At 40.7% G+C, this 16,951-nt stretch overlaps 1 protein-coding gene and 1 long non-coding RNA gene across 4 annotated transcripts in view; one reads left to right on the top strand and one right to left on the bottom strand.

The window, feature by feature from the left end:
• The window catches only part of LOC145516587 (uncharacterized), a 588,280-nt gene that overhangs the window by 430,947 nt on the left and 140,382 nt on the right, over positions 1-16,951 (bottom strand). The gene's annotated exons all lie outside the window — the stretch shown is intronic.
• On the top strand, positions 13,319-14,449 carry ACTBL2 (actin beta like 2). 3 transcript variants are annotated; one of them, XM_081517728.1, is made up of 2 exons: positions 13,319-13,447; positions 13,574-14,449. In XM_081517728.1, exons 1-2 carry the CDS (start codon positions 13,319-13,321, stop codon positions 14,447-14,449), a joined length of 1,005 nt encoding a protein of 334 aa, XP_081373854.1. The 3 variants fall into 3 exon arrangements, with proteins under 3 accessions (XP_081373854.1, XP_081373853.1, XP_081373855.1); XM_081517729.1 differs by lacking the exon at positions 13,319-13,447 and having other exon boundaries at positions 13,514-13,629; positions 13,770-14,449; XM_081517727.1 differs by having other exon boundaries at positions 13,319-14,449.

The raw sequence follows: 16,951 nt of genomic DNA, 5'->3' as shown, positions 1-16,951 counted from the left end.
ATTGGCTGCAGGGTCTTTCACCAATTGTCCACCTCCCTTTTGTTGTTGTTGTTCAGTTGCTCAGTCGTGTCCGACTCTTTGTGACCCTCATGGACTGCAGCATGCCAGGCTTCCCTGTCCTTCACCATCTCCTGGAGCTTGCTCAAACTCATGTCCATTGAGTCGGTGATGCCATCCAACCATCTTATCCTCTGTCGTCCCCTTCTCCTCCTGCCTTTAAGTTTTCCCAGCATCAGGGTTTTTCCAATGAGTCAGCTCTTCACATCAGGTGGCCAAGGTATTGGAGCTTCAGCTTCAGTCCTTCCAATGAATATTCAGGACTGATTTCCTTTAGGATTGACTGGTTTGAGCTCCTTGCTGTCCAAGGGGGACTCTCAAGAGTCTTCTCCAATGCCACAGTTAAAAAGCATCAATTTTTTGGTGCTCAGCTTTCTTTATGGTCCAACTCTCACACCCATACAAGACTATTGGAAAAATCATAGCTTTGACTATATGGACCTTCGTTGGCAATATGATGTCTCTACTTTGTAATATGCTGTCTAGGTTTGTCATACCTTTCCTTCCAAGGAGCAAGCGTCTTTTAATTTCATGGCTGCAGTAACTGTCCACAGTGATCTTGGAGCCCAAGTAAATAAAGTCTATCACTGTTTCCATTGTTTCCCCCATCTATTTGCCACAAAGTGATGGGACCAGATGTCATGATATTAGTTTTTTGGATGTTGAGTTTTAAGCCAGCTTTTTCCACTCTCCTCTTTCACCTTCCTCAAGAGGCTTTTTAGTTCCTCTTTGCTTTCTGCCATAAGGGTGGTGTCATCTGCATACCTGAGGTTATTGATATTTATCCCAGCAATCTTGATTCCAGCTTGTGCTTCATCCAGCCTGGCATTTTGTGTGATGTACTCTGCATATAAGTTAAGTAAGTAGGGTATATACAGCCTTGACAATATACAGCCTTGATGTGCTCCTTTCCCAATTTGGAACCAGTACATTGTTCCATGTCTGTTTTAACGGTTACTTCTTGGTCACCTCCATTTAGCCATCCCTAACTTCCTTTCTTAGCACTATACATAGACTCCTGCTCCATATATAGAATTTCCTCAATCCCCGTTAGGATCCTTGTCAATTGGTAAAGAATCCGCCCACAATGCAGGAGACGCTGGTTCAATTCCTGGGTCGGGCAGATCTGCTGGAGAAGGGATAAGCTACCCACGCCAGTATTCTGGGGCTTCCCTGGTGACTCAGCTGGTAAAGAATCTGCCTGCAATGCAGGAGACCTAGGTTCGATCCCTGGGTTGGGAGGATCCCCTGGAGAAGGGAAAGGCTACCCACTCCAGTATTCTGGCCTGGAGAATCCCATGGACTGTATGGTCCATGGGGTCGAAAGAGTCAGACACGACTGAGCAGCTTTCACTTCAGGGTGGCTCTGCTGCCTGCGCTTCACCTCCTTCGTGGTGAGGAGGCACAGCTGAGCAGAGCTGAGCTGGCGTCCCACAGAGCCATGGGCAACGCAGGGATCGTTGTGCATGTCCTTTGCGCTCTTGCTCTTACTCTGCACTCTGTTAAAGGCTTCACAGGCATCATCTCTCGCCAAACCCAAGGCAACTTTATGAGGTAGGTACACTTGTCTTCAGCTTAGAGAAGAGGAAACAAACTTTGGGGAATTCTGAAATGCCCTCGTTTATAGACCTCGTAAGTGTAGGGACAAACCTAACTCTGCCAGATTCTAGAGCTGTGTTCTTAACCACTATATTTTGATAGTTATTGTAGAACCAGAGCAGGACAGAGAAGTTTAGATTTTATGTGGTAGCAAATTTGGAGCCTGGGAGATTTCAGTATACATGATTTAAGACTTTCCTGGCAGCTGTCTTCAGAATGGTTTGTTGTTGGAAGAGTTATTCAGCAAAGTTCTCTGGAACTTAATTAACTGTGAAGTGACCCAGGCCTGACCTAAGAGTAAAGAGCAGCAGAAATGAGAAAATGGAAACAATTTCAAAGAATACCCAATAGAATCCAGTGTCATACTACATTATGATTAAAAAAAAAAGAAGAAAACAGTTGAGTCAAAAATGACCCCCAAATTAGAAAATGGAATGATTTTTAATATTTTGAAGCCACGGGTATAAACAGAGCATTTTGGGGAAGCTGATGAATTTGGTATTAAAGGTGTTTGGTTAGAACTTATACACAGAGTATACTGGAATGTTATCATAGCCCAATCAATCAAATTCTATTTAAAAATAAACATTGGAAGTACAGGTCAATAGGCAATAGTTAAACAACAAAAGTCACAAAACCCTGTCGCTGGCCCTGTGAGAAATAAAATGTGGGCATGACCTAGAGAGTAGAGTGAGGTAGACAACCATGCACATAAATAACAGAAAACAGAAAAGGAAAAAAACTACAACAGAAATCTAAGCTATGTGCTGTAGGACTTGAGAGAGGCATGAGATTAACTGCTACTGGGGAAACTAGAGAAGGCTTCATGGGGAAACCGATGAGCTTCTGAGACTGCTGCTGCTGCTGCTGCTAAGTTGTTTCAGTCGTGTCAGACTCTGTGCGACCCCATAGGCGGCAGCCCATCAGGCTCCGACTGACGGAAGGTCAAATGACAGAGAAGGTGGAAAGGACATTCCCATCGAGTAAGTAATATTAGCAGGTCCAAGGGAGTGGGAGTAGCAATTAGTTCAGGAGACTGAAACACAAGATTCCTGAACGGGGGAGGGAAGGATAGGAAATGTCAGGCTAGGGAAATAGGTTGGAGCCAGATAATAGAGGGCCTTAAAGTCTGTGCTAAGCAGTTTGGACTTTGTTCTACAGCAAATGGGAGTCATCAAGCGCTTTACAGTAAGGAGTGACAGGGTCATATGTGAGTTATATGCTGATCTTTCGTTTCCATAAATGAATGTTGGATTTATGTAAAATAAATAAAATTTTGCTTTCTAGCTATCCCAAGTCACTCTACTTTCTTTGGCAAAGCTTGCCCTTAGGTTAACATTCCTGATGTTTTTGCATTTTTAAATTCCATACAGTATTTTTAATTAACCTTCTATATAACCTGGAGCCCTTTTTCTTTCCTTTTTGGTTAAAACTGAAAATGTCACCAATGTGGACCAGAGGTATCAATGAAATAAAAAATAAAAAAATAATTTTTCCTCTTTTATTTTAATCTGAAAGTCAATTTCAGATACTCTACTAGCTTGATTCAGATTCCATTTATAGCTGATACAAAAGGAGGACTTACTCTGAATGCTTCAACCAATGTTTTCCTTGAGTGAATTCTTATATTGTAGCATCTTTGGGTGCCCTTTTACATAGAACTCATAGTTTCAGAGGAAAAGCATCTGAAGAAGTGAAAACACATGCGTTTCCTTCATAAAGTCCTGCTTTAAAGAGGTGGGGAAAAGTCCAGAATGAGATAACACCATTTAAAAACTCAGCCCAGTCTTTTTCAACTTGTCCAACCAGAATAGAGAAAATCCCAGGTGCCACACCTCTGAATTTTCAAAGCAGCAACAGAGACAGTTAACCAAAAAAATAAAGTTGTAATGCATTATGTTCTCAGCAATTTTCTTCTAATTATTTAGTTAAAAATCCTTCCTTCCGTAAAACAAACCCATTCCGCCCTCTCCCAGCCTCAAAAACAGTGAAGAACAGCACCTCCCTTTGTGCCCTACTGTATTTGGAACTGAATTTCTTTTTAAACTCTTAAAGACTAAGTATTACATTGGACAGTTGTCATGTTAATTAAAGAAATTTAGCTACATAGTATTTTTCCTCTCTTATGGATACCAGCTCATACCCCAAACAACAAAGGGTCCCAGAGCACAGGCTTCCACCTGTCTCTTCCCCTCCCCACCCCTCCAAGATGCACGCTCCTCTCTGGTTTCTCAGAACACATTAAACTCACCTATAAAGAGCCTGAATGAAGCTGAGTGGGAGCAACGCCACATGAATGCGGGGGCTGTGGGGGAAAGGAGACCCTGCTAAAGGGGGCAGCTGTTCTTTAGCTGTACTTGGGCCCAGTGTTGCTTAATTCGTCTTTTTTTTTCCCAAGAGAAGTGAGAATTTAGGAAACTAATTATTTTCCAAATATTTAAAAGTAAAAATTTAAAAACCTTTGTAGAGCACTGTGTGGACCAAAGAAGTTGTGCCCAGTCTGCATGCCTGCACTGCGCTGAGGGTTAGCCCCGATGAGCAATCCAGCAATAATAAGACTGTCTTTTCCATAACTTCTTCAGTGATATTTTTGCTAGGCTTTGTGACATAACTAAAGGAAGAGAGACCATCAACAGACAGGTGTAAGTTCTCATATTTCACTGCCCTTACTTTCTTCTAGATTCCCTACTACAAGTTCTGCCCCCTCATCTCCTAAACTCCATCCCAAAAGGTCTCCTTACCCATTCCTATCAACAGATAACATGCTGCCTTGCCATCAGCAGAAAAAACTAAGAAAACTCTAAAGAAGCCTTATTGTCCCAGATACCAGAAATGATTCCCTGGCTGTGTCTCCTGAAATCCCCAGAAAGTCAGCTTCCCTTGACTTGAGAAACGATAAACTACACTGAGTCATTTCTTGCCAATCACAACGTTTCCCCTGGAAAGTAAGTTGCAGTGCTTCCAGACCCTAAGTTAGCCTCTCATCCTACGTCATCCCCTTCTATGTACTTGATCCTGGGCAGCGCACTCCCAGAGTATCAAGCACTCTTCCAGAGAAGAGACACTGTTATGGTCCAGCATTTGACAGTCATAATCCCATTGGATAGACAAGGACTTATAGATGATCCTAATGAAAATGTGCAAGAAATCAGGCATGATACTTGAGCAGTCACAAAGCCAGTTTCCCCAGAATGAATAAGAGGCAGCAAACACAATCCAGTGACTGAAAGGTATTTTTCACATTTTGTTGTGAGTTTTTATGAAAGACTGGACTCAGTAAATTAGCCTCAAGGACCCATGGTCTCCCCAGCCCCAGCCTGTATCAGACCACACCTATGTATACAGTTGTTTATTCTCTGTCTATAACATCTTCCCTTCAGGTCCTCTCAGGCCCTGGGATCACACTCAGTGTGAAGGATCACACTCAGTGAATGATCTGAGCTCCCAGGTGAATTATCCCCAACTCCAACTTATAATCTTTAAGATGATCTGATCATTAGGGCCTTTATTTTGATCTGACATTTTATTATTCTTAAGTTTTGCTACCTTCACCTCTATAATCTATAGTTACTGTCCTTTTTGGTTGACTTCTATTCTTGGCCTGCTTCAGAAACCATCAAATGGATTCAGTTACCCCCGGCTCACCATGCTTCCTAAATCCCTTGAAAGCAGAAAGTCTTTTCCCCACTTTCTACCATTCACCATTGGCATGTCATGGTCAAGTCTGGATGTTTGGAGACAACGCCATTCACGCTCTGAAGTCTGACGCCCAGAGGGCTTCACTTTGCAAATGGCTGCAATCCAAAGCATGCATTTACTGTAACGATTTGGTTTTTGATTTTTAGTGCCACATCCTGCAACTGCCTCGTGAAATCACTTTTCTGCTATTGTCTTATTTTAGATCATAGATTTGGCTCTTTACTTATAACTGTCTTCCCTTCTCAGTCCAGGCATAAGGCACAATATGCCTTGATATGGTGTCTTGATATTTTTATTAATAACTTGAAAGAACCTGTTAAATTTCTCTATAATTATTTTTCGTTTTCTTCTTTTGACTTTAATATGCAACCTGGTCTCCACTCTAAAATGGTGTTTGGACACTTTAAGATGATGTTTCCCAACAGGAATACAAAGACTTCACAGGCATGGTCCTAGCTGGTTGCCTGTCTCACTGGTTGCCAGTCAGAGGCCCTGTACACTTTCTTTCAGCCCATCTTCAGGCAGAGCTTGAGCTTGGATTCGAATCCTGACACTGCCTCTATCACTCTGTGTAGCTTTGATCAGTTTACTCATTAAACTTCAGTCTAATCCTTCTACGATGGGGATGATAATGCTAGGTTTCTTGTGAGGACTATCATGATTAAAGAACTGGCATATATGAGGGAAACATTTAGCAAAGAAATTGGCACACATTCAGTGATCAGGAATCCCAGTGTTTCCTGTTGCTCTCTCCACCTTTCAGAATCAGAGCACAGCGCGGAGCTTGCCTGGTGTGAAGCAGTGGGTGAGCTGCAGTGAATATTGACATTTCCATTTGCACAAACTTCCTCCCCTACTTTTTCCCCTCTTTCCTTGGAATCAAGATATTTTCCCAAGGCTCATCCACTGCACATAGAAATCCATTCCTCCTCTTGACAACTTTGTTTATATTAATAAGTCAATCCATCTAGCCGAAAGCTGATCTATAGCATATTTGTAAGTTAAGAGTTAAGAAAAACTGCCATAAAATTCATTTCCAGTCCTGTTAAATATCACAGGGGAAGCCCTGTCAGCCTGAGGAGTGAATGCTGGTCTTGCTCACAGAAAACAGGCCAGCACAGGCCGGGGGCTGGGAGCTGTGGTCACTGCGCCACTGAAACGATTTTGCGCCCCAGCTATCCTTCCAAGTGCCTCCCGGAACCAACCAAGTGACATCTCTCCAACACCACCTCTTCCTCCCTCTTGCCGACACCTGCCTTAAAAAACAGGTGAGTTGGGTTTTATCTGGGGGAGCGCTTGTTGAATTTTGTAAATTTTTCACGTTTCCACAAAATTCCATATATTAAATAAACAGTAAATCATTATAAACTCTTTATCAGTAAATGCTTTTCATGAATTTATCACAAGAAATTATGAAACCATAAGTTAGAGAGATTTCTCTTGAGTGAACAATTATACTTCCCAATATACGATTAAGCCATTTTATCAATATGAAATATAAATATTGGATAGTATTTAAATATAAGATAAAAGAGTTTTTAACTTAAAAAGTGGTCGGCTATATCTATCAATGAATAAATCAGCAATTGTAATGAAAAAAAATCTCACTACCTACTCATCCATGTATTTGAGCAGGGAACACGGTAGCTGGCTTCAAATTTCAAACTGGGTCCCTAGGGTGGCAGAAGAAAGGGGCCTCATTCAAACTTTCAGTCTCAAGTGGTTTGGTTTAGAGATGAGAGTCTGGGGATAGGAGATAATCACTGAGACAGGTCTCCATGGGCACGTGGCCGAGAGGCCCCTAGTCCAGTCATCTGTGCACAGAGGGGAAGTTACCTCCAGTTCTAGAGTTCCCCTTCCTCTGTCACCCCTACTACTAGGATCCACATTCATGTTCCAAACCCTTGCTGACATTTGTGTAGATATTAATTCCAAATCATTATTGATTCTCTGATTTTTTTCCAAGTTCATACATGCAACATTCCCTGAATGGGCCAGCAGCCTCCAGCTCTTCCTCTGAGACTCAGCATAGGGGTCTTCTTCTTCCCCTCACCCCAGGTTCAAGGCCTTCTCCCTCCTCGTTCTTATCACCCCAACCTCCTTCTCCCTATACATCAACCACGGTTATCTGTGTACTGGGGAATGATATTCAAAATAAGTCACAAGGACCAGTGTAGCCCAGGCAGTGCCGATCAGGACACAAGCTGGCTGCTCCTGCATCAGTGCAGAGTGACCACATGTCAGCCTGATGAGAGGGCACTTTCACCCATCAGGCAGTTAACCCCTTAAAAATAAGGGCTGTGTCTTATTCATGGGTACATCACCAGAGCCCAGCCCATGGGAGATGTTTAATAAGTGTTTGTGGATTAAATCAGCTGCAGGTTACATGGAAAAGGCAAGGTGATGGGGGGCAGGGCAATGCTTCAAGTAACCTCAGCTGACTGTCCTTACATGTCATGCCCACACCTATCCCTTCCTGGGGTTTTTATAGCTGTTTGAGAGTCAAACTAGCCCAAATGTGAAAGAATGTGACATTCTGGGCTTCCAAAATTTAACCATCAAGACCCCAATAGGTTTTAGATTTAGGTAACTAAATGGGTTTCCCAGGTGGCGCTAGTGGTAAAGAATCTGGCTGCCAATGCAAGAGATCCAAAAGATGCAGATTTGATCCCTGGGTGGAGAAGGAAATGGCAACCCACTCTGGTACTCTTGCCTGGAAAATCCCACGGATGGAGAAGCCTGGTAGGCTACAATCCATGGGGTCGCAAAGAGCCGGACATGACAAAGCGACTTCACTTTCACTTTGATCCCTGGGGCAGGAAGATCCCTTGGAGGAGGACATGGCAACCACTCCAGTATTCTTGCCTGGAGAATCCCATGGTCAGAGAAGCCTGGCAGGCTATAGTTCATAGGGTTGCACAGAACTGGACACGACTGAGCAGCTTAGCACACACAACTAAAGATCTGCAAATTCCAGTCAGTTATAAAGTCTACTACCTTCAGGAACTAGAGACCCCTAGAGCTCAGCTTTTGTAAACCCATCTTCTTATGTTTCACTCATACAAATTCTTACTACTTTAAAAAAATGTAACCAGTCCAACAGATGCTATTTTTAAATGTCTAATTATGATATGTCCCTCTGGTATTATTGGGGGGTTAATTAAAAGAACTTAATCTTATTTTAAGAAAATATAATTGATGAAAATTTCTCTTGGGACACCAAGAGGCTAGAAGGTCTTCTAGCAAAAGCACACATCAGCCTCAGTCTCAAGACAGTTATGCAGTGCGGACTCATTGCCAGCCACCTCTCAGTTCAAAGGCTATTCTAGGAGACTGCTTTAGTAAATCTAGAATCTAAAGGCTGTTCTTGGTGTCATATGGTCTCCTACGCTGACATGACTTTGTTTTATATTCTGGAAGAGATTCATAAATAGGAACCATTGCTAAATGCAATATTTTGTTTTGTTTCAGTATTGTAAGATGTACATGCAGTTTGTTACAGGTGTAAATAAGAAAAAAAATATTTCCAGAAGCACCATCTTATAGCAATAGAATACTGTTTTAATCAAAAGCTTGGTTGTGCTACATGAAACAGAAGTACACAATACCATTCAGTGTGAAGGTTTAAGGGTGAATTCTTTAATTCTGTTGAAGGAGGAATTGGATTTGCAGCTACAAAAAAAAAAAATAAGGATTTGCAGCTACAAAAAAAAAGTCCCAGTGGGGGAAAACGAAGCAAAGCTATGGACTTTGTAGTGAAGCACACATTTTTCCATGACTAGTTAGAAGGAAAGTTTCAAAGTCACATTATAGAAGAAAGCATTGGAAAAACCCAGAGGAAAAACAATTCTATATCAAGTTGTAGACGAAGAAGAGGGTTTGACACTCACAACTTCGTGTTACCATGACCCTCTAGGAAGCTCACAGGCAAGGACACTGCCTGACTCTGACCTTGAACTAGAGGATACATGTCTGTCCAGGACTACTGTGCTGCTGCTACCTCTTACAAAGTGACGGTTATTGAGATGATTAATTAATTAATTAACCTAAAGGAAGGTTTTAGGTAACTTAGATATGGGCATGAAACATTTACTTTAGAAGAGTTGACAGAGGAGATTATATCCTACTTTGCTGTTGTTGTTGTTCACTCACTCAGTCGTGTCTGACTCATTGCGACCCCATGGACTGCAGCATGCCGGGCTTCCCTGACTTTCACTATCTCCCAGAGTCTGCTCAAATTCATGTGCAACGAGTTGATGACGCTATCCAACCACCTCAACCTCTGCCGACCCTTCTCCTTGTGCCTTCAATCTTTCCCAGCATCAGGGTCTTTTCCAATGAGTCAGCTCTTCACATCAGGTGGCCAAAGTATTGGAGCTTCAGCTTCAGCATCAGTCCTTCCAATGAGTATTCAGGGTTGATCTCCTTTAGGATGGACTGGTTGGATCTCCTTGCAGTCCAAGGGGCTCTCAAGAGTCTTCTCTATCACCACAGTTTGAAAGTATCAATTCTTTGGCTTTCAGCCTTCTTTATGGTCCAAAACTCACATCCATACATGACTATTGGAAAAATCATAGCTTTGACTAAATTGACCTTTGTCAGCAAAGTGATGTCTTTGCTCTTTAATATGCTGTCTAGGTTTGTCAAAGTTTTTCTTCCAAGGAGCAAGCGTCTTTTAATTGCATGGCTGCAGTCAACATCAGCAGTGAGCTTGGAGCCCAAGAAAACAAAATCTGCCACTGCCTTCACTTTTTTCCTTTCTATTTGCCATAAAGTGATGGGACAAGATGCCATGAGATTAGTTTTTTGAATGTTGAGTTTCAAGCCAGCTTTTTTACTCTCTTCTTTCACCCTCATCAAGAGGTTCTTTATTTCCTCTTCACTTTCTGCCATCAGAGTGGCATCATCTGCATATCTGAGGTTGTTGATATTTCTCCTGGCAATCTTGATTCCAGCTTGCAATTCATCCAGCCTGGCATTTCACATGATGTACTCTGAATATAAGTTAAATAAACAGGGTGACAGTATACAGCTTTGTCATACTCCTTTCCCAATTTTGAACCAGTCCATTGGTCCATGTCCAGTTCTAAATCTTGCTTCTCATTGTTGTTATTCAGTTGCTCAGTTGTGTCTGACTCTTTTCGACCCCATGGACTGCAGCACACTAGGCTTTCCTGTCTCTGCTTTTTAATATGCTGAGTTTGTCATAGCTTTTCTTCCAAGGAGCAAGCATCTTTTAATTTCATGCCTTCTTGACCTGCATACAGTTTTCTCAGGAGACAGGTAAGGTGGTCTGGTATCCTCATCTCTTTAAGAATTTTCCACAGTTTGTTGTGATCCACACAAAGGCTTTCGTATAGTCAATAAAGCAGAAGCAGATGTTTTCCTGGAATTCCCTTCCTTTCTCTATGATTCAATGAGTGTTAGCAATCTGATCTCTGGTTCCTCTGCCTTTTCTAAATCCAGCTTGTTCATGTGGAAGTTCTCAGTTCATGTACTACTGAAGCCTAACTTTAAGGTTTCTGAGTATAAGCTTTGTAGCATGTGAAATGAGCACAGTTGTGGAGTAGTTTGAATACTCTTTGGCATTGCCCTTCTTTGGGATTGGAATGAAAACTGACCTTTTCCAGTCCTGTGGCCATTGCTGAGTTTTCCAAATTTGGTGACATATTGAGTGCAGAACTTTCACAGCATCATCTTTTAGGATTTGAAATAGCTCATCTGGAATCCATCACCTCCAATATCTTTGTTCATAGTGATGCTTTCTAAGGCCCACTTGACTTCACACTCCAGGATGTCTGGCTCTAGATGAGTGACCACAATATCGTGGTTATCTGGGTCATTAACATATTTTTTGTATAGTTCTTCTGTATATTCTTGCCACCTCTTCTTAATCTCTTTTGCTTCTGTTAGGTCCTTACCTTTTCTGTCCTTTATTGTGCCCATCTATGTGTGAAATGTTCCCTTGATCTAATTCTCTTGAAGATATCTCTAGTCTTTTCCATTCTATTGTTTTCCTCTATTTATTGGCACTGTTCATTTAAGAAGGCCTTCTTGTCTCTCTTTGCTATTCTCTGAAACTCTGTATTCAGTTGGGTATGTCTTTCCCTTTATCCCTTGCTTTTCACTTCTCTTCTTTCCCAGCTATTTGTAAATAAAGCCTCCTCAGACAACCATTTTGCTTTCTTACATTTCTCTTTCTTTGGGATAGTTTTGTTCACTGCCTCCTGTACAATGTGCGAACTTCTGTCCATAGTTCTTCAGGCTCTGTCTACCAGATCTAATCTCTTGAATCTATTTGTCACCTCTACTATATAATCATAAGGGATGTGATTTAGGTCGTACCTGAATGGCCTAATGGTTTTCTCTACTTTCTTCAATTTAAGCCTGAATTTTGCAATAAGGAGCTGATGATCTGAGCTCCAGTCAGCTCCATGTCTTGTTTTTGCTAACTGTATAGAGCTTCTCCATCTTCAGCTTCAAAGGATGTAATCAACCTGATTTTGGTATTGACCATTTGGTGATGTCCATGTGTAGAGTCATCTTTTGCATTGTTGAAAAAGGGTGTTTCCTATTACCAGAGAGTTCTCTTGACAAAACTCTGTTAGCCTTTATCCTCTTCATTTTGGTCTTCACTCTAAGACCAAAATTGCCTGTTACTCCAGTTATATCGCGACTTCCTAAATATCCCATTTACCTAATACATAAAGGAACAAAGTAATGAACTCCCTTAATTGCTCTTTCCTTGTAAGATGTTACCAATATCCTATGTTTTATCATGATATACACATTACCAGGTTCTTTATATTTCTATATTAAAAATAAAATGCAGAAAAGCTTCCTGTGAAATGATCAGGGCTTAATACATTCTAAAACTGAAGGAAAGCTAATACTATTTCAATTGGATACATTTTAACAATTACAGAGATGGTTGATATCATAAAATGAATCTTGAAGATCAAAATGTTTTGAAGATTAGTTCAAATATTACTTAAAATTTATCTTATTGCTAAACTTTGCTCATTGTTATATAACAAAAATTATTGCAAATAAATATTTTATAATCTGCATTTTATCTAATAAATCATGCAAGATGGTTGGACAGCCCCTATGCAATCAACATGAACCCAACAAACCTAGTTCTATGAACAATGTCTAATAAGCATAGTGCTTAATGAAATTTGGTTATTAGAATTTACATCAGGAAAGAATATCTGTAGCAGTTCATTGATTTTACTTAATCACTAATGCATTAGAAGTCTCTTAAATATCTCTAAATTTTTACATGACACAAATGCATAATAATTACAGCTGTGAGGCCTCTCTTGGCCATTCATTATTTTTATTCATTAGAACAGTTTCTATCATGATGACATCCTTTGGGGTTTGGAATCTAATGGGGAAAAAAATCTTGAAAAATTAAGTTTTCAGAGTCAAATTCATAAGAACAATGTATTAAGAATGGAAAATTAAATCTAGGGTACAGAAAATGGACCCAGAGGGCAAACTAGGGAGGAAATTCCCCTTTTGGCATTGTTACCCATACCTAGCTCCAGCTTTCTTTCATCTTGCATTTATATGCCCTATTGCATCATCATAGTTATCCAGACACTGCACCAAAGCAAGCTGACAGCCATGTGTGGGTTGCCTAATTATAGTAACCTGAGATTCAGCCACTTGGTAGCCAATTTTCCCCTTATGAAGGAAGGTCTACTAATGATTTGCATCATCATAATTATTAATACCTCAAAGGCAACCCCACCCAGAAATGCTGAGAACTGGTGGGATAGGACATGAGAGGCGCCAGTGTGTACCTTTAAATACCTATCATCACAGTACAGGTTCCCCTCTCTGCAGGCAGCTCTGAAGAGTTGTCAGCCTGTTCATTCTCTCTCTTGCACACCAGAGTCTGGTCTTTGTATTTATCTTCTGTTCACCCATCTGGAAGATTCTGGACAGGACCATGAGTGATGACGAGCTGTCTGCCTTGGTGGTGGATAACGGGTCAGGGATGTGCAAGGCAGGCTTTGGCGGTGATGATGCCCCCAGGGCTGTGTTCCCCTCCATGGTGGGGCGTCCCCGGCACCAGGGGGTCATGGTAGGCATGGGCCAGAAGGACTGCTACGTGGGGGATGAGGCCCAGAGCAAGAGAGGCATCCTGACCCTGAAGTATCCCATTGAGCATGGAGTGGTCACCAACTGGGACGACATGGAGAAGATCTGGCACCACACCTTCTACAATGAACTCCGTGTGGCTCCAGATGAGCATCCCATCCTCCTCACTGAGGCACCCCTCAACCCCAAGATCAACCGGGAGAAGATGACTCAGATCATGTTCGAGGCTTTCAACACACCTGCCATGTACGTGGCCATCCAGGCTGTGCTGTCCCTCTACGCCTCAGGCCGGACCACCGGCATCGTGATGGATTCTGGGGATGGGGTCACTCACACCGTGCCCATCTATGAAGGCTATGCCCTGCCTCATGCCATTCTACGTCTGGACCTGGCCGGCAGAGACCTGACCGATTACCTCATGAAGATTCTGACAGAACGAGGCTACAGCTTCACCACCACGGCTGAGCGGGAGATTGTGCGTGATGTCAAAGAGAAGCTGTGTTATGTGGCCCTGGACTTTGAGCAAGAGATGGTCAGCACTGCAGCATCCTCCTCCCTGGAGAGAAGCTACCAGCTTCCCGATGGGCAGGTGATCACCATTGGGAATGAGCGCTTTCGATGTCCAGAAGCCATTTTCCAGCCTTCCTTTCTGGGCATTGAGTCCAGTGGGATCCACGAGACAACCTTCAACTCTATCATGAAGTGCGATGTGGATATTCGCAAGGATCTGTATGCCAACACCGTGCTGTCTGGAGGCAGCACCATGTACCCTGGCATTGCTGACCGGATGCAGAAGGAAATTGTAGCCCTGGCACCCAGCACCATGAAAATCAAGATCATAGCTCCCCCAGAGCGGAAGTATTCCGTTTGGATTGGGGGCTCCATTCTGGCCAGCCTGTCCACGTTCCAGCAAATGTGGATCAGTAAGCAGGAGTACGATGAGGCTGGTCCTCCCATCGTCCACAGGAAGTGTTTCTGACTAATGCATTGGCATTGTCCCCAATACCAGATCATGGTGCTAGTACTGCTTTTATCCACTTCCAATTGAGTCAAGGTAAATTTCCACTCTTGCTATTGTGTAAACTAGCAAACTCATCTCCATCCAAGCATTGTGGGCTCCCACCATGCTAATGATATTTGACCTCTATCAACTTCCGGAGAATTCTGATATTCTATTCTATTTTCTTTACCATTAGGGGTCAAAGAAATATGGACTTGCTTAAACAAAAATAAATGACAAGGAGTAAAGTGAGAAATGTCCTTCCAGAACAGATAACTAGAATTTTCAATCTTTAACTACTAGTTCTTGCTTTAAATATTTAACAATAGCAGTCTGTACAACCTGTAAAAAAATGTGTATGTATTTAGCAAACATGCCTTATTAGTTAGAATTTTGGTTTTGTTTTATTTCTTTGTTTAGAGACAGTGAATTATAGGGGTCAATGATATTCATATTTATATAAGCACTGAGGAAATAGAATAATCTATCTTAAAATATACTGATAAATCTGGCTATCTGAACAGCTAATGTGACTTTCTTAATTCCCCAACAGTCACCATTTTGGTAACTCCTTATTTTGTTTCCCTTATTAAATAAGCATAATGGAACAGCAGCATTCCATTAATATTGTTTATAAATCAACTGAATTTTTAGCTCAGAGTAGAGTTCTGCTGATCAAATGTGTATTCTAATATCTGACTTGTCAAACTTCATTATACTTGTAAAACAGCAAAGCTGTTACAGATAAGGCCTAACTTTTAAAATAGAGAGGAAAATTGAAATATCAAATTAATTAACATCATTATGCCACAGTTTGACAAAAATAATTTTATTTCCATTGCTTAGCATAATAGCATGTCTTGAGTTATTTCTATAGGTCATGATTTTGAATATTTCTCTTATCAAGGATTTCACTGTGGGAAAACATATCTGCAACATTTTTGTAAACTATAAATTCTAATACCAGTATAATAATTTCAATTTTATTATTGGAAGATTTTAGAATAATTCTATTTTATTATGTCCAGTCACAGGCAATATCTTTTTATATGAAGTGTCTCTAAGATATCAACATCTTACAAAGCACCTGTGTGTCTTCCTATGTTCTCTAAACATTTTTAAGGAATTCAGTGGTGATTTTTAACCAATTTTAAGTATTAGCACATTTATTTCAATCTATTCTGTGACTTCTCATTAAGTGAATATCAGAGATATTTGCATTTTTCAGGGTTTTTCTCTGAAATTTTAGAATATTTGGTGGGGTGAGTTGCTTATTAAGCCATTATCACAGTCTCAGGAAAAGGAATTTTCTTCTCTTTTCCTTCGGTTTGGGAAGCTTATACTTGTGTTTTAAATGTCTAAATTGGAGTCTTTAAGCTTTCTTTTCCTTAAAAATTTTCAGAGAATTTGACTGTTGCTTATTTTCTTTAATTTGAAAACACAGTTTTTAATTCATTTAACCAAAATTAACCTCCAAAGGCATTTTACAAGACTTGAGTTTCCTTTCTTCTTTAATTAATTTTAAATAAATGAAAATTAATTCACAACTACATTTCCTGTTTTTTTTTCCTCAATTCTTCCCAAAGAAATGTAGAATGACCCAGAGAGGATCACTTTTTTAAAATTTATTTTTTTTTTTAATTGAAGGATAACTGCTTAACAGAATTTTGTTGTTTTCTGCCAAATGTCAACATGAATCAGTCATAGGTATACATATGTCCCCTCTCTCTGAACCTCCCTCCCATCTCCCTTCCCATCCCACCCCTCTAGATTGTCACAAAGCCCCTGTTTGGGTTCCTTGAATCATACAGAAAATTCCCATTGGCTATCTATTTTACATATGGTAGTGTAAGTGTCCATGTTACTCTCTCCATACAGAGAGGATCACTTTTTATAAGTGTAACCTATTCATTCATATAATTTTATACCTCATACATTTGACCATGTAGACATTAAAAGGAAATTAAAATTTAAAAAAAAGAAGAGGGCTAGTAGATAAGGTTATAAATTCCTTGCAGTCTGCATTAAAAATTTAAGTTTTAGTGGATGAACTGGTCTTCAGGTAATTAGTAGACAGAGTTAATAGCAATAATAATAATAGCTTGAATTTATACACTGCAACACTTCCCATTTGCAGAGTGGTTCTCAAAAACATTGACCTACATTCTCAATTATCAGAAGAAACATATCTCCTCATTCACAGGAAGTTTCTAGGACATGTAAAGTGCAGCTCTCAAAGAGAGAACTATTGAGCCCTGGATCATTAGCTGAAAATATGAATTCCATAATGCAAATAAATTTAAGCCTGAGGTCTTTGGATATTCCACTCATCAACATTGACTGATGGATGAATTCAATGAGCAAACACTCACAATTTTAAATTTTAGAATCAGTGTCATCTTTTCAGATAAGGTTATTCACCAGTGGTTATTCACCAGGCTTGTTATTCACCAGTGGTTCACCAGATGGCCCAGCACTGAG

The sequence above is a fragment of the Giraffa tippelskirchi genome, chromosome 8 (genome assembly GCF_054371585.1).
Source record: "Giraffa tippelskirchi isolate mGirTip1 chromosome 8, T2T-mGirTip1v1.2.pri, whole genome shotgun sequence".
NCBI classification, from domain to species: Eukaryota; Metazoa; Chordata; class Mammalia; order Artiodactyla; family Giraffidae; genus Giraffa; species Giraffa tippelskirchi.
Note: the sequence above shows the minus strand (reverse complement) of the source record. Positions and strands in the feature narration are given on the sequence as shown.